Source organism: Phaseolus vulgaris, chromosome 11 (genome assembly GCF_051622355.1).
Source record: "Phaseolus vulgaris cultivar YP4 chromosome 11, ASM5162235v1, whole genome shotgun sequence".
Lineage (NCBI taxonomy): Eukaryota > Viridiplantae > Streptophyta > Magnoliopsida > Fabales > Fabaceae > Phaseolus > Phaseolus vulgaris.
The window spans coordinates 52,880,540-52,905,840 of NC_143508.1; the positions used below are offsets into that span (position 1 = coordinate 52,880,540).

Below are 25,301 nucleotides of genomic sequence, written 5' to 3' on the forward strand. Positions count from 1 at the left end.
TGTTATTAATGTTAATATGATTATTAATATTCTCATTAATATCATTAATATTGTTATTAGTATTACTATTGTTATAAATACTATTATTATTAATTAACATTGTCAATGTTATTAAAATTCTTATTGTTATTATTACTATTAATAATATTATTATTTATGTATTTGAATTATTATTGTTAATATTTAATATTATTATTAGTATTAATACTAGCGGAAATATAGATGTTCTTTTAGACTTGTGCATTAGCATTTTGTAAATATCTTTGTTGTGTTTTCTTTGGAATAGATATTACAATATATGTTTATAATAATTATAATTTTACTAAATTAATATATGTGGTAAATTTAAAAAAGTCATTACAAATTTTAATATATATTCTTCTAAAATATAAAAGCACTAATTTCTAGTAGCTTCATGATTTTCTAACCATAGATGTTTCCTTACGTGCGATACAAAACAAAAATTAGTATTCAGATCTATGTGAGCTCTCATGTAATTCACAAGAAGTAAATCTTATCTCGATAAATTTATTTATTAAATTATAATAACAGTTGAGTAAATTTATATCATTTCACTAGAATACATAGTTTATCTTTTAAGGAGTCTTCTTAATTCTTTTTAGAACATCATCTATATTTTTTTGGTTTTTAAAAACTACATAAACAAATTAATGTCATGTAATTGGACACATTAATAATATATATTACAAGACAATTATTAAATAACAATTAAATTTAAAAATCATAAATAATTAATCTATATTAACTAAATTAGATGTTATTTTAGAAACTAAAAAAAGTTATTATTATCTAAAGTGTTTTCTATTATAGTTGTCTTTGGGTAGATATATATGGACAGTGTTCACCATTTATATACTGCATAATTTTTGTGCAAATATGTGTCACTCCATCAACCCCATATGCACTCTCCCACTTTCGTCTTCATTTTAGTTTCTAGCTAGCTCAAGCCCCAATCTCTAGCAGTTACATCCACCTAATTATTGACATTCAGATGGTCTTTGTAAAATGTGTTGTTATTATCAAGAGGACGAGATAAGTTACATGAACCATTAGGGAAGACAATGAAATTTTAATAATAATACTTATTCTTATTGGATTGAGCATTTATCACTAAGTTTAAAGTTATAATTGATAGTTAAGACACAACTCTTTATACCAATGAGTGTAACATTATAAACATTACGATTCGATTGTGACTTGACCCACCTGATTTTTAGCATGGAACAATTGATTTCATCTACAACAATCTCTTCCTCAATAATTATCCCACTAGGATTAATGAAACTCTTCAATTTTGACTCGGCTCACCTGACTTATATGACAAGATAATTGTGTAACCTGCAATAGTCTTCCTCTAAACAATTCTCTCATGACTGGAAATCGAATTCGTGCTCTTAGCTTTATTATCTAACACTTATCAGTAGACTAAAAGTTATAGTTGATAGTTAGAACACAACTCTTTATACTTAAAAGAATAACAATCCAAGTGTCACAATTCGATTGTAACTTGACTTACCTAACCTCCATCACCAAACTATTGATGTCAAATGTGCAAATTTCTCTAAGATAAAATAAGAATGTGAGAGTGGAGAAAAGAACGTGGAAGAAAGAAATAGAAAGAGTAAGAGTGAAAAACAAAAAGAAAAAGAAGTTGAAAATAGATCAATAAAAAGAAGTAGAAAATAATGAAAAATTTATGAAGGAACTCCTAACTAAAAAGTTTATGAAATAACTAAGAGTCAATAATTCTAAAATCTCTCTATAAATCTCTCAATAACTAAGCGTCAATTATAAATTTTTATTAATAATAAAAAAAATTAAATATTAATAAATTTTTAATATAAAAATAGTATTTAATTTAATTAATATTTATTTTTTATCTCTAAAATTAATTTCTGTTTAATTATTTATAAAAAAAACATCTCAATAGAACCTCACTCCATTTTTAAATTATTATTATTTTTATCATTTTCCACATTATGGATTAAAGATAGTTAAAATATCTCATTTTTCATTTATTATTGTATTAATGAGTAATTAATAATTGTTATCAAATGCTAATAGTTACAATTTATGTTTATTCCAAATTTTAATTTCTCTAACTTTTGCATTAAAGATAAATCATAACGTTTCAAATTCCATAAATAATTAGCATACAAATTTTTAAAACAATCATAATTCAATACCTTAATATTATATTGTATAAGGGTTGGGACACCCCTAAAGTGTTCCATTTATTTTAATTCTTTAATTCTTTGCCAAAAAAAAATTATCACTCTATATAGATTTAAAAATAAATACATATAATAAAAAATAAATTAATAATTAATTGATATAAAAAAATATTAAAATAATAATATTAAGGATTGTAATGTTTTATATAAAATTTGTAGATTATAAATTTGTGTTGCGTTTACTGGTAGGACTAATATTTCGTGGATGCTTCGTAATCATGGAATACTTGTCTTAATTTATGTGGAAAATCAGGTTTAGGCTCTGTTTGGATTAGGGAGAGGATGTGTAGGGATTTGAGGGAGTTAGATGTGTGAGGAAAGTGTAAAGAAAGTGAGGGTGTTTGGATTGGGGTATGTTAGGGTGGATGTGTGAGGAAAGTTCATGGGAGTTTGTGAGTGATGTGATGGTTGTGAGAGAATTTTAATTTTTTTTAAAGGTGTGAAATGTTACTTTACAGATTTACCCTTGCCTATTAAAAAAATTAATAATAAAATGAGTTGTTTTTGTTTAAAAATGAACAAATTTCACATATTTCGTAGATTTAAAAATTATAAATAGAAAAAAATATATGTTAAATGTAAATATACATAATATAAAAATTATAATTAGAAAAAAATATGTATTCAACAAATTAAATAAAAACAGAACTTCAAGTAATTTCTTTAAAATATTAAACATGTGCTATAAAATTGAAAAATAAATCAAATCTTATATAAATAAAAAAATATTTTTTAATATTAAAAATCCTGTAATAATGGAAAATAAAAAATACTAAAAAAAAATATAACGTAATTAAGAATAGAAAAAAAATTATAATAAATTATAATAAATAAATTATAACTCATAAACATAATAATTATACATAGAAATATATTAATATAAACACAACAAAAAATTAAATAAAAACATAATTTCAAATAATTTTTTTAAATATTAAACATATACTATAAAATTAGAAAATAAATCACATTGTACAATAATTTTTTTAAAATACTAATACATTCAAATGAAGCATTATGACACATTTAAATGAGGATAAATTTGGAAATAAGGGATGCTAACATGAATTTCCCTCTACATTTCTTCATTTTGAGAGGAGAGGATATTTACTGTTCACAGGTATATCCTCTCCCTCTCTTCCTCACACAACCATAGATCCAAATAGCTGATATCCCCTCACTTCTTTGCTCGTGAACAGTACATCCATAGAAGCAAATAGGGGGTTAGGGTTACTCATATTTTTCGTGAAGAGAATGCGTGTGCTGATAAGTTGGCTAATTTAGGATTTATTCATATAGAATCATTTTATTGGTATAATAGACTTCCATCTAGTGTGTTTATGAATATGTATTGTCTACCTATGTATCGTTTTTTTAACATATGGATTTTGATCTAGTCTCCCATATTTTTGTATTTTCTTTCTTTTTTCCTTTTTTTAATAATATTTATTTTTCATGTGATGACAGATGATTGTTGTTACTTGAGGTGTCTCAGTTGCATACTAACATCTAATATCAAAACTTTTTATAAAAAAAAATTATCATTACTCTTTGTCTATCATATGAACTCTCTATAATGCAACACAAAATAAAATAACATCCATAGTATTTTATTCAATCCACTGACTTAGACTAAGTAAATAAACAAGAATCATCTCATCTTGGTGCAATCTGTTTGCTTAAAGGACACTGTGTGCTTTTGCAGATCATAGCCAACCAAAAGGTTTTGCTGAGCCAAGTTTCCAAAGACAGCACCAGTTTGAGATGGCTGAAAAGCCAAGCACACAACTCCATCAGCCACTTCAACAAAGGTGTTCAAGGGATATAAAACCACATCTGCTGCACCTCTGAAGTGTGCTGTGATCACTGGCAAAACCAGTTTTTTCAATGTGCCTGGGTAGCAGAGTCCCAACACGTTATTTGGATCCTTAATAGCCTTCAGTTTAACTTCCTCTGCCACTGCTTTTTGCAACCATGTGTAAACATCAGCAGGCAAAAGAGTGAGTGTTGTACCTGAGTCAATCACCACATTTCCATCTCTTCCAGGCCCAGCTAAAGACCCTCCAAACACTTCTCTTTTGCCTCCCACACTGAATCCCTCTAGGGTTAGGAAGTAGAACACTTCTTTAGGTTTAACAACCAATGGGGTTGAGACAGTTCCAACTCCACTAACAATAGCAGCATCTCCAAAATTGAGTCTGCTAGTTTCATTGGAATGGAGAGTTTCTGGGACCAAACAGTAAGAAAACTTCCAACCAACTGAAGGACCCAATTGGTTTATAAGGGATGCAGGGCCACTTCCAAGGCCAACTATGCCAAAATTTGCACCTTTGAAGGACATGCCATTGTTAAGACCACACCCTATTGCAATTCCTGGAAGCTGCACTGGTCTTCCATTGGTGGAGCTCAAATAAAGGGTCTCCTGACTCAGATCTCCATGGGAGAATGTTCCATCTGCATAGGTAATATCATATTTGCAATGTTTTCTGCTGCAGAAGGTATCAAGAACAGTGTGGCATATCCTGGAACTGCAGGGGAGGGTTCTGTATGTTGTGGATTTTGAAGGATCGAACAGAGGAGTGGCTTGGTGGTAACACTTTGTGCACGGAATGCATTGCATCCAAATGATGTCACTGCCTGTGTCAAGAAGTCCAAACACCTTAAGGGGTGGCGTTCCAACTGCATACCTCATCACGTATTCACCAAAATCTGGTATTACAATGGCTCTTACTGTGCTTGGAAGCCCTAAGGATTGGTTGAAAGGATTGGCACGGTTGAAGGAACGGCGCAGAGCATTGGATACCCTTTGGAATTTTGTTTCTGAGGAGCTATAGAACGGTGATTCTGGTGAATCACGGTGGAAAATCTCCACACTGAATCCACCAGCTTCTGAGAGGGAGATGTTGAAAAAACAGAGTAAAACAAAGAGAGAGAAAAAACATGACATTTTGGTCATGTTTAAGAACACAGTGAATGCAACAAGTTTCTATTGGCTTTTTATAAGGTTTTTGAGTGCATGTGACTCAGAAAAAATAGTTTGCAATGTTTAAGGTTTGAAATTTTGTCTCCTGTCATTAAAATATTATAATTATTTGATACTTTTGCCCTATATCTCATTAAATATTAATATTTTAATTATTTTAATTTTAAAAATTATTTTAATATTTTACATCTTGCCTATATTTTCATTAAGAATATTTTTTTATTGTTTAAAAATAAATATTAATATTTTGTTGTGGGTAAAGAAGATATCAAAATATCATTACTCTTAAAATATTAATATTTGAGATGAGTTACTAGGTCAAATAAATAACGTCTTATCTCTTATCAGTTAAAATTATGCCACAGTTGTAAAAGCAATAAAAATTCTGCCAAATTGATATTTTAATTCATTTATTAAGTGTTTATTACTAAAGTATTTGGCTAACTTTAATGTATACCTTCACAGAAAATATTGTTTTAACTTCTTTCTATGTATATAATTAAGACTTTTGAAAGGTATACGATCTTAAAGTTAATATTTTTATCTAAAAAAACTATTTAAAGCATGTTCATGAATATGATTAAAGCTTGCACTAAATTAATATTTAATTATAATAAATTATATTTTAAGCTATAAAAAGTGTTGAGATCCATTTAAAAAAATACATCATAAGAAAAAAATTGAAAAATCATTATATTGTAGATGGTTTTAGGGTTTGCACAACTTTAAATATAAATAATTGGTTTTTTTTAACTATTTTTATCATTAATTATATGCATTTTAATTTAAAAATCATTTATTTTTTATTAAAAATATAGTGTTGCTTCATTAATTGGAGCTATCAAAAGTAGGTTAAGGCTTTTTTCTTTATCAGAACAAATAATAGGTTAAGGCTTCATAGTTATCCACCATATTTCATGGCAAACCTTTTTATGTTTAAGTTTGTCGTTGATGTTCTGTTTTTATTAATTTTTTTTATATGTATATCTTGTATAAGGGTTGATACACTCTTAAAATGTATCTTTTAATTTAGTTTTATTTTTTATTGGAAAAAAAAGTCAAATTGTATTAAAAAAATATATAAATTTAATAGAGGATAAAATCAAGGTCCACTAAAAACCTAATTTACAAAAATTAAACTAATGGAGCCATAATAAAAAAAAATAAGATAAAATATTTAATGTGTATTTAATATGCGTATAATATTAATATAATGTTTTGAATTATCACTTATAGGTATTATTATTATTATATATTAATATAATATATTTTTTATCATCATTATTGTAGTAATTTAGAATTTAGTTCCAATTTTCATATTAAAACAATAGATTGAAAAAGTTATAAAACTAGAAAACTACAATTTTTATAATTAAGTAAATTAACCCGGTTAACCAGCAAATCTATGATGGGATGGACTTTATTTTAGTGAAGGTAGATGATAAATGACCTAATAACTATTAATGATAATGATTTTTTTTTATGGACAAAAGAATAAATCGAATCGAATTATAGTGAATAAGAGATTTTTATAATTCTATTATTAGTTAATGTAATTATTATCTTTATATATATATATATATATATATATATCAAATAATAAAAACTCTTTCTCACATTTTTTATGTTAAAATTAAGTATTTGTATATTTTATTTTATATATTTACGTATTATTGTAATTAATTGGGGCATATATTTTCTTATTTAAACTTTCATTTAATTTTTAAATTTTTTTACTCAATTTATAGTAAAAAGTAATGAACTTTATTTATAAAATCCACACACGTTTTGCTTCTCTGTCTCACATTTTTCTTATATATATCTTAGGAAATAATACATACTTACTTTAAACTATACCTCTTTTTATTTAACTATATATATAAGAAAATTAATATTTATAAAATAGTAAATAATAAGTAAATTGCCGTAAAAATCATGGGTGAAATATTAAAACTAATAATAATATTGAATCTATGTCGATTGAGTTTGAACAAAACTCTATAAGTTGTAGTTTAAATAGAGGAAGAGTGATATTACTTTAAAAAAAAAATTAAGTACAGTTATATAATTTTGTTGGATGAGACTTTTTCTAGTAGTTTGAAGAATAAAATATGCATAGTATTATTGAAAATTAAATAAATGCTAAAGAGTAAAAAATAATTCTATATAAAATAGTTATAAAATCAAATTTATTAATTTTTAGGAATAAAGAACACTTGTTGATAATTTTCCGCTCAAAGTAAGGATATAATTCATTTTTACTTTATGTTTATGTTGATAAATTATTATTTTAGTTGTCATACTACTTTTAGTCTTTTCTAATTATTGGTTTTTTAATAACAAATTGTGATCTTATCCGTCATTCTTTAAATTTCAACATAACATTTTTCCACTTATAGCCTTAATTTAATTGATGTGGAAAAAAAAGTAACTATGATAAGATAGAAAATATAATTACTGAAATAAGGAAAATGATTAAAAATAATACCAAACTTGTAATCCCATTAACAAATGTCTTTCTCCTTCTCTCTACATCTCTTCTCTCTTTTTTTTCTTACTTTTTCTTCTTAATTCTTATCTATTCACAAATATAACCAAATTTGTAGTAGCTGACAGGTTATGATATATTTTTAGTGAATTAGATTTTTTTATTTATTTTTATTCTAAAGATTTTTATTTTTTACTTTTTTTTATAATTTGGTCATTAATCTTTGAGAAACTAGTTGAGAAAAGTGTTGGTCTCAACTTGTTTTACCACATACCGAAATTTCGGTTATGTTTGGATAACATGCTTCCAGTCCTTACATTCTGGAGTGATATTTTTTAATGCAAATTGGACATTAATTTGTATGTTAAACTAGATTGTGCAATTTCTAAATGATATGAATTTGTTTGAATAATGGAAGGTGTATGAAATTAAGATATATGTATAATTGATTTGAGAAATCTTAAATAATGTATAAGGGTTTGATATGTACTATATTGAGAATGGTGAATTTGTATGAAATTAAGGTCATACATTTGGGATAATGTATGAATTCTTGTTTGATTTGTGTATTAAGTATTGACACTTATGTTTTAATAGAGATTACCTAGTTTCACTAACATCAGTTTGTGAGTGGTTGATGAGGAAGTTCATACACACTATGATCGTTTGTAGTCACACGGTATTAGATGTTTGAAGTTTCTTTGATCCTTTCTATTAGATGTGCTTGTGAATCTGAGTCTTGGATATTGGATCAGATGTTAATTTTTAGTATAGCCTACATAATACGAGTATTCTGGAAGGTATAAGTGGATATTTGCTTATTGAATATCTTTTATGCATAGATCTACGTAAGGTTTATATGATTGCTACATATTAGTATTAGAATGAAGTTGTATTGTGATTATTGATATTAAGTATTATATGATTATGATTGATAAAATAAAGAAATTAAATTATACATAAATTATTACTCTAATTAAATTTTTTTACTTATACTTTTGTATTAGATAACTTACCCTTACATGTATTTAATGTATTTAATTGTATATGAAGTGCAATAATTATACTATGTAAACAAATAGATATATGTACACGTATAGGAGGGATATTGAAAAAAAAGAGTGAAAACATTATTTTCTTTTATTTTCTAAAAAAATTGTATATTTTTATAGTGTTACATTAACTCACTCAAAATTACATTAAAAATAACAAATAAAAGATAATATTCTTCTTCGATAAAGAATCTTGATGAATTATTATAAAAAAAGGAAGTAACCGTCCCTTTTAAATTGTTCTTTCTACAATATTTGTGATGGGTGTGAAAGTGGTGTGTGAAATTATTTTGGATACAACTGTTTGGTAACTTGTTATAATATGTTTGAATTAAAAAAATATACCTTTTTAAATGTTATTTTATTATAATAAGGTTATTAAGTAGTTGTAAATAAAACAATGTGTCAAAATATATTTTTTCTATTATATAAAGAGATGGGTACAAGAGTGAAAGATTGAGGAAGAAAAAAAGTTTAGTTTTCTTTTTATTCTCTTTCTCTTAATTTTTTTAAATATTTTTTGTTTTATATTTTATATTTTAGTAATTAATTTTTTTTCCTTGTGTTTCTAGTTAAATATATGGAGGAAATTAGTTGACAAATGTAAGAGGGTGTGAAAAGGAAAAAGAATTGAAAGAATAATGGAATTGCCAAAGCAAACAAAAACTGAGATTCTTAACAGAGGCCTTAAACTTATTTTCCAAAGCACTTTTTTATGTGGTGAAGATTCTTCTAGGCGAGTTTCTTTCTGCACCCCTACATTTTTCTTCTTGTACTCTACATTTATTGAATGACCAAAAATATTTTTTCACAGTTTTGGACGATTCTAGAATAAGGGTTTCATAAACAAAAATATTTTTGGAATAGGAGTTCTGTAAGCAAAGGATGTATCATGAATAGGAAATTCATAAGACAAAAAATTATTTCGAAATATCTTTTTTGGAACACATTTTTTTTATTTTTGGATTGGTAAATCCAGAATTAAAGAAAATATATTAATATTCCAAAAAAGTAATCCAGAAGTCATTTTTAAAAGGGGTAAAATAGTCTTTTTAAAAAATGAGGGGGTGCAAGAAGAAATGTGTTAGGGTGCAGAAAGAAACAGCCTTCTTTTAGTTTCCTCAAACGGTTTGATAGATAATAAATGGGGTATTTTTTTCCTACACCCTATCAAAATTCTGTCTGCACCCATCAATTTTGAAAAAGACTATTTTATCTTTTTTTTTAAAGACTTTTGGATTCTCTTGTACATAAGCTTTACGTAGTGAAAAAATATTTCCTAGAGAATTTATGAAATAAACTTTCCAAATCATAACGTTTTGAAATTTATTTTCAGAATGTTTCGAAAAGAGCTTTCCAGAATAAGGGTGAATTAGATGAGACATTTAGTCATTTTACCTATTTGATGGGGTGTAGGAAGAAGTTAGATGAGGTGCAAGAAGAAATTTGGAGGGTACAAGAAGAAACACCCAAATAAATGGCTTGTAACTTGAGGTTTTAAAAAACGTTAAAAGTTGGAGACTAGGTAACCGCTGATCTAATTGAGTAAAGCAAAGAAGCCAATTCATGTCTTGAAATTATGTCGAAATGAGAAAGTTGAAATGTTAATCTAGATATTCATATCAACACTTAGGTTTTTGCCCTTCTTAATATGTATCCCTAAAATATTAGAGTTAACTGTTCTTACAAGGTCGAATTCCTAAACAAGGTCGAATTCCTAAACAAGGTCGGATTCCTAAACTGACTCCTTTTATCTTCTACTTCCGGTCTTCATAGTCTCCAGATGTAGTAGTCTCCGATTGGTTTTTCTTTTTGTCGAATGAGTGGGAAAATGATGAACATCTAACTAAAGATAAAGCAATTTTTCTTTAGATGCTCATCCCGGGTCACTAAGGTTACAGATCACGGTACTGACTCTTACTTCATTTCTCTGTTTTGACTTGTAAATATATAGTTTAACCCTGGAAACAATTCTGTAAGATATGAACGATCACAGTATTGGAAGAGATACAAAACAAGTTCTGATGTGGGCATACACAATTTTTCCAAGTTCTGTGAAAGCATCAAAAGAAAAACCTATATGCATATAGGCTACACAATTTGTGTTCCTCACTACAACTTTAACATGGGTCAAAAAGTGTTTGAGGCGTCTTTCTTCTAGTTATCTAAGATTATCTTTTTCTCACTACTGATTGCAGATGCGTTTTAGCTAAACCAGAAACATGAACAATCCTAATAAACAACCACAAGCTGATATTAAGACTCTATCTCAACATGACGTGGGGCAGCTATAAGAAGTTTAACTACAGAGAAAAATAGCACAAACTTTAAGCTTGGTCCAAACCAGTCTGGCCAAGACTTGACTTTTTGGCATGAGTGGCATTTCTACTAGGTACACAAATATGACTTGGTCTTTTAGTCTTTGTCATGAGTTACCTTACTAATACGTAATCTGACACAGTCATTATTAACATAAGCCAGCACTCACTCACCGAGCTGAGTAAGTTCATATGTTGAGATACATACTGTCATAGTTTTGACAGATGAAACAGATATTATTCATAACTTGGACGTGCGAAACAGGTCTTCAGGATTCTGTGATTATAGACTTCCTCGGTTTCCTTGATTATGATCGGTACAACTGACAATAACAGAGAAGTTTTTGTATTACCAGTAAATGCATATATAATCAAATAAGGAAAGCATAGCAATAAATAGGGAAATAATAAAGGAAGGAATTACCTTCCAATTTATGGGGAACCCTTTTCTTCATTGAGAGGCTTCAAGCACCTGATCTCTGGCATCAACTACTTCATTGTCACAAGCATTCACTGAAGTGTCTATGCAATGACTGTTTTCAAATGGGTCCTCCGGCAGATGCTCAAGCCCTTGGTGAGAAAATTGTTGATTACCTTTCAAGTCTTCATCTGGCAAGCATTCCATTGGAAAGTTCTCCAGGTTAGCTTTTTTGCTTTCAAATTGTATCTTAGCAGAAATAGGAGACTCCAATTTATCAGAATAATTCTCAGTTAACTCCAAAGGCCTATGAAAGAGCAAATGCGCCACAGTTCGATCAATGGGATTTGTCTTCGCTTCAACATCAGTAGTCCCGGCATATCTGAGAAACGATTTATACAGGGAAAATATGTTAAGAGCCTCAAAAGGCAAATCATATATTCAATAACCAAAAGCCAATTGATCAGTGGCACAGTAGGGCCAATTTTATAACCTTGCTTATAACAAGTGCCTGATGGATGAATGTAAATAAACTAGACATCATGAAATTAAAGTAGCTAGGCATCTAAGTGTTTTCCAAACCTGTTTTGGCTACTGCTTTCTTCTCTGGCAGCAGATAAAATTTCTTCTCTGCTACTATTGTTTGTACTGCTTGTATCACTAGCACAATTCCTTAGCATTGCACTTTGTGCCAACCGGAACAAGCTATCTCTAATGCAGAGTCTTGTTTTGACATCTAACTGTAAAAAATGTTTGCCTCAGGATTGTAGATTTGTCTGTCTTTGCCTTATTGTATAGAAGGAAAAAATTATACAACACAGCTTAAACCAATATAAAACTCAAGTTCACCTTTGATATCACATCCTGAAGCATGTACAGAATTGTGTCTTCAACAAAATGATCATCAATTGCGGAAGAGATTGTACTAGAATCATCTTGCTTAGTTGGAAGATTTCTTAAATCTTCTATCTCAGGATCAGCTCCATCAAAATGTTGATTATGCATTTCTATGGCACATCTTTTATTAATTGATTTATTAGTGTCAGGAACTTGATGGCCAAATTCTTTCTGTTGTTTCTGAATAGCGAGCAATGCCTGCATTTGCTGTCGCCTCCTTAATTTTTCAATTTTTTCCTGGGGAGTCATAGTGAGAGGCTTCACTGAGCCCACAGACTTGTTCACAGGATTCATTACACCAAGACATGCTTCATACCCAGAAAGGGCAGGCTGTTGCATAAGACCACCTGACTGAGCCGGTGGTTGCACTGAAATAGAAGAATATGTATTTGTCAGGTTCCCGTATGCAGGGGGTGATATATATGTGTTTGTGATGTCCAGGTATAATGTCTCAGGTCCTTGAAGCTGGTTCTGTTGCCCAAGAATGGAAGCGGGGGAAGACTGCATGACTGAAGACCCCAGCTGATTCTGAAATTTTCCAGATGTGGTCGATGAAGGAGACCAGCTACCATAAAACTCCTGCAATGTTTTTCCATCCTTTTTACCTTGTGATTTTTTCCGAGTTTTCAACTGATTCTTTAGCCCAAAATCCTGAATAACAACAATGGAAAGATCAATCGGTTAGTTGACATTTGAGAAGAAAAAGGAGACTTCCAAGGCAGCACATAGTTATGCTAAGAATAGGTGACAAACCCTTCAAAATTTTGATATACATAAAAAACAGTGTAGTTCTATAAAAATGAGCAAAGAAAATAAGCAGTTCAAACCAGGAAACACATTCTCCAAGTAAAAACAATTTCTTCCAAAAAATTGCCAACGAATTTATGCCAAATTTGCAAGTAACTTTAGCAATGAAAGAAAATTAACATCCCACATGAATCTCTGGCCTCATTGAGCACAAAATAGATTGGATAATAGAGTCTTGTGCTACCTATAAACCTCTAAAATGTTTTGACTGTGAGCTTGAAACTAAAAATTGGAGGTAGTACAGTTCAAGTTATCACAAAAAATAAATATTTGTAAAATTCCTTGTTTGGATAATTAAATTTAGCAAAAGGATGTTGCATTGCCTAAGAAGCTGTAATGTTGGTGAAGGAAAGGTTACTAATGGCTAATTTGTCTAGCTAAGCTAGTGGGGCATTTGTCTTGTCTACGTTATGTAATTGGGGATTTAAGGATTATTAAAAATTTAGAATTTTGGGTAATGTTTGGGACTTGCTTGAGAAATCTTATCCCAAGTAATTATAGTTTTCTCTTAGATTAGGATTAGGACAAGGATTCCTTGAGGCTTAAGTTTGGGTTGCCTCACTTTCTGAACTTTAAAAGACGTGTTATTTATCTTATGGACATCAGCTTAATATTGATACCAAGATATATTTTTCATTAAGATTTCTTTTGGCTCTTTGCTTCCATTTTACATCACTAGTCATTCTCAATATAACTTGACATACCTGTTGCTCCTTTTCAGCAGGAGTAACTCTATCTCCAGAATATCCTTCATTGAATGCGTTTCCGGGAGCATTTTGAATGTCATGAGATGAAGGATCGCCAATCCTTTTAAATGAAGGGGAAAATGATTGACCGTTCTGTTGAACATATTCTGTCTTAATTTCCAAAGGCTCGGAGCTGTTCCTTGAAGCACTTGCTTGGTTTGGTGCTTCCAAGTGTATGGGTACTGAACAGTTACTCGTGTCTTTGGAAGACCACAACTCGGCAGAATTCTCTAGACTTACATGGCCAAATATAGGGTCATCATTGCTGCAAAATCATCACTTGCGAGAATACTAAGTCAGACGTACACTATTATAAGCAACAAAAGCTCAAAAAACTGAGTACTAAACAGACGCACAAAACAGATCTGATGTACTTCAATAACATTAAATGCTAAACTGGAATCTTCGCACTTAATGTTATTCATCATGATTACAATATAATTAATCCCAGGAATTGTAAAATACTATGGACAACATTAAAAGTTGACAGCATAAGGTCTAAGTTGTGAGTTTAAAAAGTGAATAACAGGAGATTTATATAAGTTTGACATCATAATATCATCACTTTGTGCATTTTAGAAATGTTAGCAACACATGCTCTCTAATGAATTCTAACACTCTTCATTGTTGGGTAAATTTCATCCAGGACTTACAAAATATGTGGGTCCTAGTGCCTATTTAGTGCACCTTACTCCCAATTTACTATTACTAGAATTCCTCCTTTCATTTTGAATATTATCTATATACAGTTATTGCTGTTACAATTAGGCATATACATGCCTCCATCTAAATTTGATAGAAACAAGTTTAAGGGCAATTATACTCGAACTGATCCATGAGAAAGTAGTTGTGTAATTTAATTTGCAAAACAAGTTTTCAAAAAGAGAGTAAAGTGAAGTTTATCCATTATGATTACTGAAGAAGTTCAGAAAACATCTAACTAAAATCAAATTAATAATTACCTCAATATTTGTACCTTATAAGAATAGTACAGATAATATACTTTACCTGAAAATTTGATCAAGGTCGTCAAAGCTTCCTATGTTGTCCCAGGCAAAGTTGGCAAATTCACCTTGCTTTTCTACGTCCTTTTCTAACTGCGTAGTCTCTTCTGTCAAACCTATAAATACATATAATTAGAAATGATAAAGTATAACTACATACTTTACTGTTTTTCACGTAATGATGGTGGAACATGAAGAGATACAACTGCACACAAACAAATACACTGACAGACATGCTACCTAGTCTACTCGTAATTCCAATCATAAGTAATTTTACCACCTCTTTGCTGAAATAAATTTGCTAATTTCACCTAAATTTTTCAATACTTCAGCACCCCAGGAACCCTGATCAGTTTTAGCAGCACTGGATAAAGACAAGTCAGGCCATGAGTTTGTGCCAGATTCTGAGGCAGACTGTCCCTGAATAGTATCAAATTTGGAACTACTTCCCAGCTTTTCTTTATGAAAGTCAGTTTTAGTCTCGGTCCTCTTCTGCTCAATCAGTTTACTGGGAGAAGCTTCCTGATTCCATTTTTTCTCATCATGAAGATCCTCACTTGCCTCTTGATAAGGCACAATATGATCATCACTCTCGCCCGCCTCTCCCCATACTATGTTAGCAAGCTGAAAACAATCCATTTAAAAATAATTAATAAATATCAATGAGGCAAAACTCAACAAGAAAAATAAAATACTTCAGATGCTAGCTGTAGAGAAATTCATAGACAAAGGAAATACTGTGGCAAGTTGGCAACACTATAAGAGTGCTTTCCGTCATTTTACAATTTGCGGATGTCATGGCCATTGTGCCATGGCAAATTATAGCAATCATGATTGACATGGACCCTCTTTTTATCCTTTAAATTGCTTTTCAAAACCTTCATCCAATCTTCTGTTTTTTTCTCCCACTATTTGTTGGGACAATTACCACTCATATTCTCACCTGCACCACCAAAACAGTGATTCTAACTCTAGCAAAACCTCTTCAGTTTTTTTATCTCTTCTATTTTTTTTCTTAAATCTTCTTCATTTGCTTTTTTTTCTTCACAATCTCTTCTTTGTCTCTTCTCTATATTTCTTGATTTTACCTCTATTTTTTTATTTCAGTTTTTGCTGCCATCTTTTTTCTCCTTTCGTTTCCTTCTCTATCTTTTATTCTCCTTTCTGTTTTTCTCATTTTCTTGATTTGTCTATTTTTCCCCTTCATCATCTCCTTCTCACTTCAAGGATATTTTTAGTTTTCTATTCGTTATCTTTTCTTGTTGGTGTTGTTTTGAGATTTTATGCTTATGTTACGAGAGTGGTAACTGTTTGTTCATAGAAAATACTTCTAATTTTGTTATTTTCATATATGTTATTAGTTTTTATCATGTCTATTTAGCCTATGTTTTGGTTTATTTTATTACATATATATATATATATATATATATATATAAATTCATATATGTTTGTGCTATTTCCTCGTAACCATCATTTGCAATATAGTATGACAAATTTGTGGCTTTTCAACATGGACCATACATCTAGAACTGATAACATTGCTAACACACTTCAACCTAATATAATAAGCAACAACTTAATCCTATAACACTTTTCAAGTTAAACAATTTTTTATATTCTGTTACACCTTGATTAGAACAAACGTCTGCTATAGACCTGCGTTGTCCTCCATTCATTTCATTTATCAGATTTGGATATGAAGAAAACAGAGAAAAAGCTTTAACAAAAGCTGAACTTAATAGACTATATATAGACTATATTTCACTTGTGTGTAAAGAGTACATAAGCAAAGTCTATATATAGACTCAAAAGTGGTTACACAACCATAACAGAAAACAGTACCACTAACTCCCAACATTCGGTTAAAAAACAGAATGTGTACAACACTAATACATTTAATTATCATAATTTCCTATCTTCAATATACTTATTTCCATCTTAGCACCCATAAATTTTCTACCTTCTCTAGAGACAACAATTACAACGTAAATAATTAAAAGTATGCCACCATGCATCAAACATTTATTTGCCCTTAATAAAGTATAATTTCTGTCTTATCAAAGTACAATTTATAGAGAATATGCAGTCACAGATTGGACTATGGTACTTATGGTCTTCAAAAGCAATGCATCATGAACACAACAAGGAGCGTAAAATGTTACAGAACACAGAAATCACATTAGGAACTAGAACTTAAAACTATAAGTTCTTGCTATTTTTTTACCCCGATACATGTTTGACGTTCAATTCCTATTATTTCCCTGTGCACTACAATAAACAAATTAAGTAAATATTTAAATGTTATCATCTTGAGTTTAATGTCTATACAATATGGGAAACTCAAGCAACCCTGAATGCAAGATTGCAATCATCAGTGCAACCAAAAAGATTCTAACAATGTGTATGTCAGAGAATTATCATATCTAACTTTTTCAGTTCCCCCCTCTCATAATTTATGAACAGGAACCAACAATATGTTGAACCAAGTGTGTTCAAGCTTTGAAGAATCCAAACCCTTTGAAGGTTGATGAAAGGCTGGATGTGCTTGTTGTTGTTGAGCTGTCTTTAGATAGGATCTGGGGTAGATTAATTGTATATATCCACTCTTGATTGAATCCAAAGCATAAGCATTCTCAAACTTTTTAATTGAAAAGTGTTTTTCAAACTAACTGAAAAACAACCTATTGTTTTGTCGAAACAACTGATTGTTTTATACTTAAGTGTTTTTAGAAAGGTTGAAAACTGTTTTTGATGGTTGACTTGCTGTCAAACCAAAACAACCGATTGATTCGTGGAAACAACCGATTGTTTCGTGGAAACAACCGATTGTTTGTTTTAGGACCATAACAGAAAACTGTTTTGTGCTTTGACTGAGCATTAAATGATTTTCTAACTGTTTACGCTCCAGTTTTTAATGCTTTGACCAATCTTTAAATGCAATAAATAGTTTGTTAAGATTAAGTAACAAACAACAACTTTGTTTTAATACAGAAAAACATATTTGAGTTTTTCATAGATTGAGCTTTTGAAAAGTTGAGAATTGCTTAGAGATTGCATTTTGACCAAAGAGTGTGAGATAGAATTTTCATCTTGTATTGATTTCAGATCTTCTCTGTAACAAGTGTAATCCTTTGTACTTTGAAAGAAACTTTGTGTGTATAGCTGAGAAGTGTTGTGTGTTCTTGAGGGGATCAAGATCAGCATTCTTAGCGGTGTTGTGCTAAGCCAAAGGAAGTGTGTGTCTTGAGGGGATCAAGGACACTTCTTTGGTTGTGTTGTGAGTAATCTAGGGTTGATTGCTTAGTGGATTCCCCAGTGGTTTCTGGGAAGACTGGATGTAGCTCTGGGTTAAGAGTGAACCAGTATAAATCTTTGTGTGCATTCTCTTTATCCTTAATCTCTTTAAATTTAGTTTTTATATTTGTGAACTAGTATAAACAACCGATTGTTTCTGCGAAACAACCGATTGTTTTTCTTGTGATGTGCTTATTTGCTTTGTGTTTTGGCAAAATATATTCTGATTCAAGTGTTTCTCGAAGTAATTTCATTCTAGGCTTAAAAGTTTGCAAAAACCCTCTTTAAACCATTCACCCCCTCTAGTTTAAAGCCATACATTCTAACACAATATACCATAGGAAGAAACCATATCATCTTCACATTTCCCTTGAAACAATATTATTATTGATTCCACTCTTTCCCAAGCCTCCTTATATAAAAAACCATAAATCCAAGTGCAGCAACCACTCTTTACCAAAATGTATCAATAAACATAGGTTGATTTTTCTTACCTTTCTAGGAGACAGACACTACAAATTACAAATCATGACAACCTTCCACCTCCATTACTCCTCCTTGATGCCAAACTTCATTTTAAGGTATCTGGCAGTAACTGTACTCTTAACCATTGTTTAGTTGGGGAAATGGATGGGGATGAGGGATTCTGATAATGATTTGTTCTTTGGTTCGATTTTTAGGAGGGGAGGAGAGGGGAATGGAGGGAGCAGAATCCCTACCAATATTAGGGTTATTTAAAGGGGAGGGGGGGAATTTAAAGCATTTCTGTGTTGACTAAACTATCCTACTTATGTTTTGAAATATAAAATTTCAAAAAAGAAAATTACTTTTAGCATATCCCTCCCTTGTGAACCAAACAAGAACAAAGTTATTTCTATTCCCCTGCTCTTCTTACCCAAACAAAGATGTCTAATCAAAATCCCTCCCCTCCCTTCTCTCCCCCCACCTCCAATAACATCTTTCCCCTCCTTTGAACCAAACAATATATTAAGGTCCAGGACCATTATGATAAGATCTCTAAGAATTCAACCAGAATGCAGCTACAAGCTCCCTCTGCGGTCCACTCATTTTTTTCCAAAACACTGCTTAATGGATCATAATCCACTTCTCCTAAATTCCGTATTGAAATACTTTGATATCAATTCTCAAACTGAAGCAAGGACAAAATACAACATCCTCACCTCAATCTCAATTTCTGATAATCATTCCAGACTCAAATCTCAACCACCAAAATACACCCCAATTTATTTCAAACAAAAAATGTTATACACAACAATAACCTAAGCTCGTTTAGTTAAAAAAAATATTAAAAACAAACATCTAACAAACTACGATCTAACAATAGCAATAATAACAAAAAGTTGAGGAAAAGAAATTGAAAACATGACTAACCTCTTCGTCGTTCCAATCAAACATTTCTTACATGCGAGACACAGAAATTGTACAAGCGAGACACGGAATCGAACGCCAGAGAATGAATTACTCTACTCATCGCCGAGAAAAAAAAAAACTAAGAAGATTTTCACACAGAGAGAGAGTCAGCAGAACAACAGCAACGCCACCATGAAACGAAACGACGTCGTTGCGGAGGACTAGCTCGTGCTTCACATGACGCGCCGCGCGAAGAGAGTGGGAAAGAGAGAAATTAGAGAGAACAGTTTGAAGGCTTCAGAGAAAGTGTGTGTGTGTTTTGAGAGTAACGGCGACGGAGATATGTGAGAGAGAGAGAGCGCGTGAGGTGAGGCGCGAGTTGACACGTGTGAGCGTGCGTATCTAAAGTAGTGGCTCTGAGAGAGTCTATCAAATGCCGAATCCTCATTGGTTGTTACTTTTTTGTTTTGGTTTGGGTGTGGGCCCAGTGGGCCCAGTGAAAGGCCTATGTAGTGGCTCAGGTAGCATCAGAGGTTGTTTTCGTGGGGCCCACCGTTTTGTTTATCAAGTGGCTCTTGGTGTGATTCTATGATCAAAAACAGAAATTACAAAACTCAATTTCAGATTAGATTTTTTTTTACTTTAGTTGAGAAAAAGAAAAAATTAATTTAATAAAAACATATGAAAAATAAAATAATTTTCAATTATCTGGCATGACAGGAGTAAAGAAAAAAAACAAGTTATGTAATTTCAACGATTTGATAAAATGTAAAAAAAAAAAAGTATTAATAAAAATATATGTAAAACACTACACTTAATTGTATTGTTTCTGTAAATCTTTTCTTTTTTCTCTTTCTACCAAGCAAACAAAATTCACTCCCACTCTTTTCCTCTTTTTCATTACCAAACAAAAAGGAGGGTAATGTACTACCCTATACCAAAAAACAAAGAGCATTTAGTAACTATTTGTTATATTATTGTATCACCCTAATAATTGAAAGTTAATCATTATGTTTATGTAGAACTTGATTTTGTATCTGATAACCAAATGAGTTACCTAGACATTATACAAAGCCTTTAAATACTATCTTAAAGAGTATTATGTCTATCTAATTACTTTCTTATTCACTTATACTTGATTATCATATAACTTGAGTGTGGAAAAGTCTTCTGCAAATGGACTCATACTCAATTCTCAACCATAAAATTTGACAATCTTTTAAAGATGAAGTTGACTCACTCTTACAACTCGAACATGCACCTCAGACGCAACTTATTATCATCATCATAGAGAGAGAGTCACAAATAAAATTGAAGAGACTTTATAAACATGTGGTTTTGGTATAGGTGTTGGAGAGAGAGTGCTTCCAAAAATTTAGATTATAAATTTGGATTTTTCAATTTTTAAAATTTACATAAACAAAATGGAAATTTGATCTAAAAATATTATAAAATATGGATCAAAGTAAAAAAATAGATTTAAATAAATAAATTTTTAATAGAATAGAGGAATGCAAAAATTGAGCAATTTGACCAAATTATATATTTTCCCACCCTTACAATTTTGTATTTAGACCATAACTAAATTGTTTGACTCTAGAAACCAAGTATATATATTTTGCTCACTTAAGCCTATTTTGTTTATTTTGTTTCTTATTTAATCTTTGTGTTGGTTAAATGAATGTGGATATTTTCATTTAATCTTTATTTGACAAAATGAAAATAGAGGAAGAAGAGTAGAAATATAGGAGATTGAACTAAAGTAAAAATAAAATGAGTCTCATTAATATATATTTATACTTTTATTTTCATTTATTTTTTTGGTCTACCTAAGTCTTTTTTGCTCATTTTTTAGTTTTTGTGTTCTCGCGTTATAACTCATATATGGTATCTAGGATTTGCTACAAGGTTTGAGCATAGTCATCTTCCTTCGTTTGAGTTGTTTGTCTTTGGTTTCTCATGATGTCACACTAAAGTTTTCTAGGTTTGAAGAAAGTGGAAACACTTTTGAGTAGGTTTTTTTTAGGGGATGTTTTGTTTGTATTGTATTTTGTAGTATTTTGATTGAAGATTGGCTATAAGGACTCTGTTAGGATAGATGTTGAATTATTTTGATGTGGTCTACCATTCCTTTGAGGATTATGTTTGGTGGTTTGTAGAGTCAGGTGGTTGTGTGGGGGTCAGGTGTTGAGCATATTGGCCTTGGTCATTTTCTGTATAAGGGTTGAGACACCCCTGAAGTGTGTCATTTTGTTTTATTTATTCTTTGTGGATAGGAAAAACTATTATTTTGTAAAAAAGTATTTCCTATGTGTTATCTTGTGGAGGTAGGAGAAGTTTTACCTAGTACCACGATGAAAGTCATTTTGTTCTTGTTCAAAATTAGTTGACTTTAATCCAGTGAATTCAAGTGTCTTTGCAATCCTATTTGTATCATATTTATCGTATTTAGAAAAATAATTTGAGAGACCAGAAAGTTCAAGGTACTCGAAAAAATAAGTTCCTGGATATAAGGGTTCAATGACTCCTAAAAATCTTGGTAATAGAATTATTATTCTCGTTAATGTTGTTAGGTTTGATCATGGCAACCCCCAGAGACCGACACACAATGATCATCCAAAGAATCCTCTGTCCAAAAAATCATGATGCCTAAGGGGCAAGTACAGGTGACATGACTTCACTTGATACTTATACTTTTGTTTTCATATCAGTATCACAAAGTGTCATTATACCACATCCTTGATCTAGTTTAAGACAGTACAATTTCTATGTTTTAATTTTTCTTGCATAGAAAAATATTTATTTTTCAATTTTTATTTTGTGTGAACTAAATTATTTAGATTTAAGAAAATAAAGTTATGGAGAATAAAATAGCATTGTAAAAAAAAGTGTTATAATTAGATTTAAAAAAGTTATGTTATTAATTTATTATGAAACTCTAAATTCTTTAAAAATAATTAAAATTGTTGACCTCGTCATTTATTACTTTCATGATTAAACTCCACAATGTATAAGGTAGTTGTATATAGATGATCATATATTAATTAGAATTTTGATTTGGATGTGTTTCTAGTTTAACTACATTTGAATTTCTCTTTTCCTTTCACATGTGGGAGTTTTGTAGTCCTTCTACATTTATCAATTGAAGACAAAGATATTTTTTTTTTCTATTAAACTAGTAGTAATGTTTTGATTTTTAGATTGTGTTATTAAGTTTTGTTGAAGTATTTATGTGTGATATGGGGAGGTTGGAGATTCTAGTTTTGAGTTTTATTATATATAAGTCACCTCTCAATAATACAAACTACCCTGAGATATTTTTTGGAAATGAAACTCTAGGTACCATATTTGAGATTTGAAGTTATTGATTAACTCAAAATTGTGTGATTATATTTTTATATTGTGTAAGTTTGTATTATTATTTGTGTTGGTGAGAATGTCTTTTGAGTTGCGAAACCAAAAATGAGAAAGTTATATACACCAAGGATGTACATAATAAAATAATAAATATATATTTAAATTTGTTTGGAAAAGAATTAAAGATATGTTATTCTTATGAGTATTTGATTGGTCACTAAAGATGTTCAAACGATGATATTTTTTGTTAAGATAAAGCATTATTGTTTAAGCATTTAAGTGTTACTCAAGCGATAATGCTTACATTCAAGTTAAGCGAAAGAGAAGTCATATGAATTCTCTCTTACTAGGGAGTTTTGTTGCTCAAGCATCATATTGAATACTCAAACGACAAAAATTAGTGTTGATTCTCTTTTTTCTGAAGTGGTGATGCTTAAACGTTCTATTTGTTGCCTAAGATAATAAGATAAATCATATTGATAATGATATAATTGGTAAACAAATATGTATACTAAAAATAGTTATGTACCGATCGAGTTCGTACGACTGACTAAAAGACTCAGCACTCAGTCAAGGTCGACCTATATGACTGAAACCATCGCACTCAGAGGGGATTAATGAGACTAATCAATGATCAATCACTAGGTAATATATTCTTAATTACGACCAAAATCATTAATATGACCCAATAACAAATGGCTCATGATAATCATATAAGTAAGCACAGATTTCAAGAATCAAGAATGTCATTATTCTGTACTAATAACACCAAGTGTCGAACACCAAAATCTCACTCGAGTGTCGGAGTACCTTTTGCAGGTACTATCCGAGCCCCCGAAACCCACGAAAACAAGGAGTAGAGAATGGAGAGGAGTACAAAAAGCTCATTCGAGAGGGGAGAAGAAAGAGTAGACCGACCGACCAAGAAAGAAGGAAATCACTCTCTTGATTCCAACCCGTTCGAGAATAAGTTACAAGTATTCTTCTTTATTAATAGTTATACATAATAATCATTGAAATAAAAGTATGTTATAAAATTATAAAATATTTTTATTTAAAATAATTATAAAAATAAATATTTCTAATAAATGTAATATGTTTTTCATTTATTAAAGTATAAATAATGTAAATATCGTCCATTTTTTATTGTTGGTAAATTTTTGTATTATGTAGTTTTTTTTATTGTGAGTAGTTATTTGAATTTAGAAAATCAATTACTTAAATGATAAAATTATAAAAAATTATTTAAAATTAATTATTAAAATACTTCAATAATAAATAACATAAAAAAAAGTAGTTAATAACTTGAGCAGAAAATTTGAAAACAAAAGATAAACGACTCCACTGGGGATCGAACCCAGAATCTCTGGTTCCGTAGACCAGCGCCTTATCCATTGGGCCATGGAGTCACTCTTTGCTTCTAAAATCTAAAACATTTATAATATTAGATTATTATAATCTAAAGTTTGTACCTTACATTATTCACTAGACAGATGAACGGCCAATTATGGTGGCAGGGATTTAATTAATTTTCTTTAACAATTATAATTTCGGAACCTAACCTATTTATAGAGAAATAAGAGATTATCCACATCAAAAGTCTTGTACATAAAATTGTTCAAAATAATTTAATATTGATCACTTGTAATTTAGCGTAACAATATATATCTTGCATATTAACATATAGTTATTTATATGAATACTAATGTCAATAATTGAAACAAGAGATTATATTCTTCTTCCCAACTAGCTTGCATACTTAGGTCACCAAGAAGAAGAAAGAGGACAATTGATTTTAGGATGCATGGAGGAAGAAAAGAGAAAGAAGGAGTAGCTTTTGTTATATAAAGAAAAGAGAAATAAAGGATTGTGCAACCACTTCCACAATTTCTAACTTCAACAATTTCCATTTTCTTTTGTTCTTTTCTCCAAATCACTCATACTCTTTAGATTTTTTGGTGTTGGTGTCTAACATTTTTATGTTCTCGGTCGTCGATATATGAAGTACTTGCAAAAAGTTCTTCGACACGATCAAGTATTTGGTATTCATTAGTTAGGGATAATAAATGTTATTATATGCATACTTTGACTTGATATCGATCAACTATTCACATATATGAGTTGAACCCTCGTGGTAGTAGGTCTAGATTATCTCGAATAAGAATTCATCCTTGTATTAGTCTGACATGAGATACAAATTCATCGTTAACTTTATGCTTAAGTCATCTTAAATCTAACCTATCTAAGTATACTCAGTCAGAGAATTAGAGTGGTATTCAATCCAGATGTCCGAAAGGTTTTCAACTTTGTT

The 25,301-nt window shown here is 30.2% G+C and overlaps 2 protein-coding genes and 1 non-coding gene across 4 annotated transcripts; all 3 read right to left on the reverse strand.

Annotated features, from left to right (window-relative positions):
• Positions 1-3,844: 3,844 nt before the first annotated feature.
• On the reverse strand, positions 3,845-5,237 carry LOC137825545 (aspartic proteinase CDR1). Its single transcript, XM_068631241.2, has one exon. It carries the CDS (start codon positions 5,209-5,211, stop codon positions 3,907-3,909), a length of 1,305 nt encoding a protein of 434 aa, XP_068487342.2. The 5' UTR covers positions 5,212-5,237; the 3' UTR covers positions 3,845-3,906.
• Positions 5,238-11,011: 5,774 nt separating this feature from the next.
• Positions 11,012-20,071, reverse strand: LOC137827193 (protein LNK2). 2 transcript variants are annotated; one of them, XM_068633424.1, is made up of 8 exons: positions 19,655-20,071; positions 15,280-15,592; positions 14,973-15,084; positions 13,923-14,229; positions 12,364-13,062; positions 12,097-12,254; positions 11,521-11,896; positions 11,012-11,419 (listed from the first exon to the last, which is right to left on the reverse strand). In XM_068633424.1, exons 1-7 carry the CDS (start codon positions 19,676-19,678, stop codon positions 11,548-11,550), a joined length of 1,962 nt encoding a protein of 653 aa, XP_068489525.1. In that variant the 5' UTR covers positions 19,679-20,071; the 3' UTR covers positions 11,012-11,419; positions 11,521-11,547. The 2 variants fall into 2 exon arrangements, with proteins under 2 accessions (XP_068489525.1, XP_068489533.1); XM_068633432.2 differs by having other exon boundaries at positions 15,209-15,592; positions 19,655-20,033.
• A 4,255-nt stretch (positions 20,072-24,326) lies between these two features.
• Positions 24,327-24,399, reverse strand: TRNAR-ACG (transfer RNA arginine (anticodon ACG)). The gene has a single exon. It is a non-coding gene; the product is annotated as a tRNA-Arg (tRNA).
• Positions 24,400-25,301: the final 902 nt, after the last annotated feature.

Coding starts and splice junctions, on each gene's coding strand:
- LOC137825545 (XM_068631241.2), bottom strand. CDS start 5,211: ATGACCAAAATGTCATGTTTTTTCTCTCTCTTTGTTTTACTCTGTTTT.
- LOC137827193 (XM_068633424.1), bottom strand. CDS start 19,678: ATGTTTGATTGGAACGACGAAGAG. Junction 15,085..15,279: donor TGAAGTATTGAAAAATTTAG/GTGAAATTAGCA, acceptor ATGTATTTATAG/GTTTGACAGAAGAGACTACG. Junction 14,230..14,972: donor GACCTTGATCAAATTTTCAG/GTAAAGTATATT, acceptor ATGATTTTGCAG/CAATGATGACCCTATATTTG.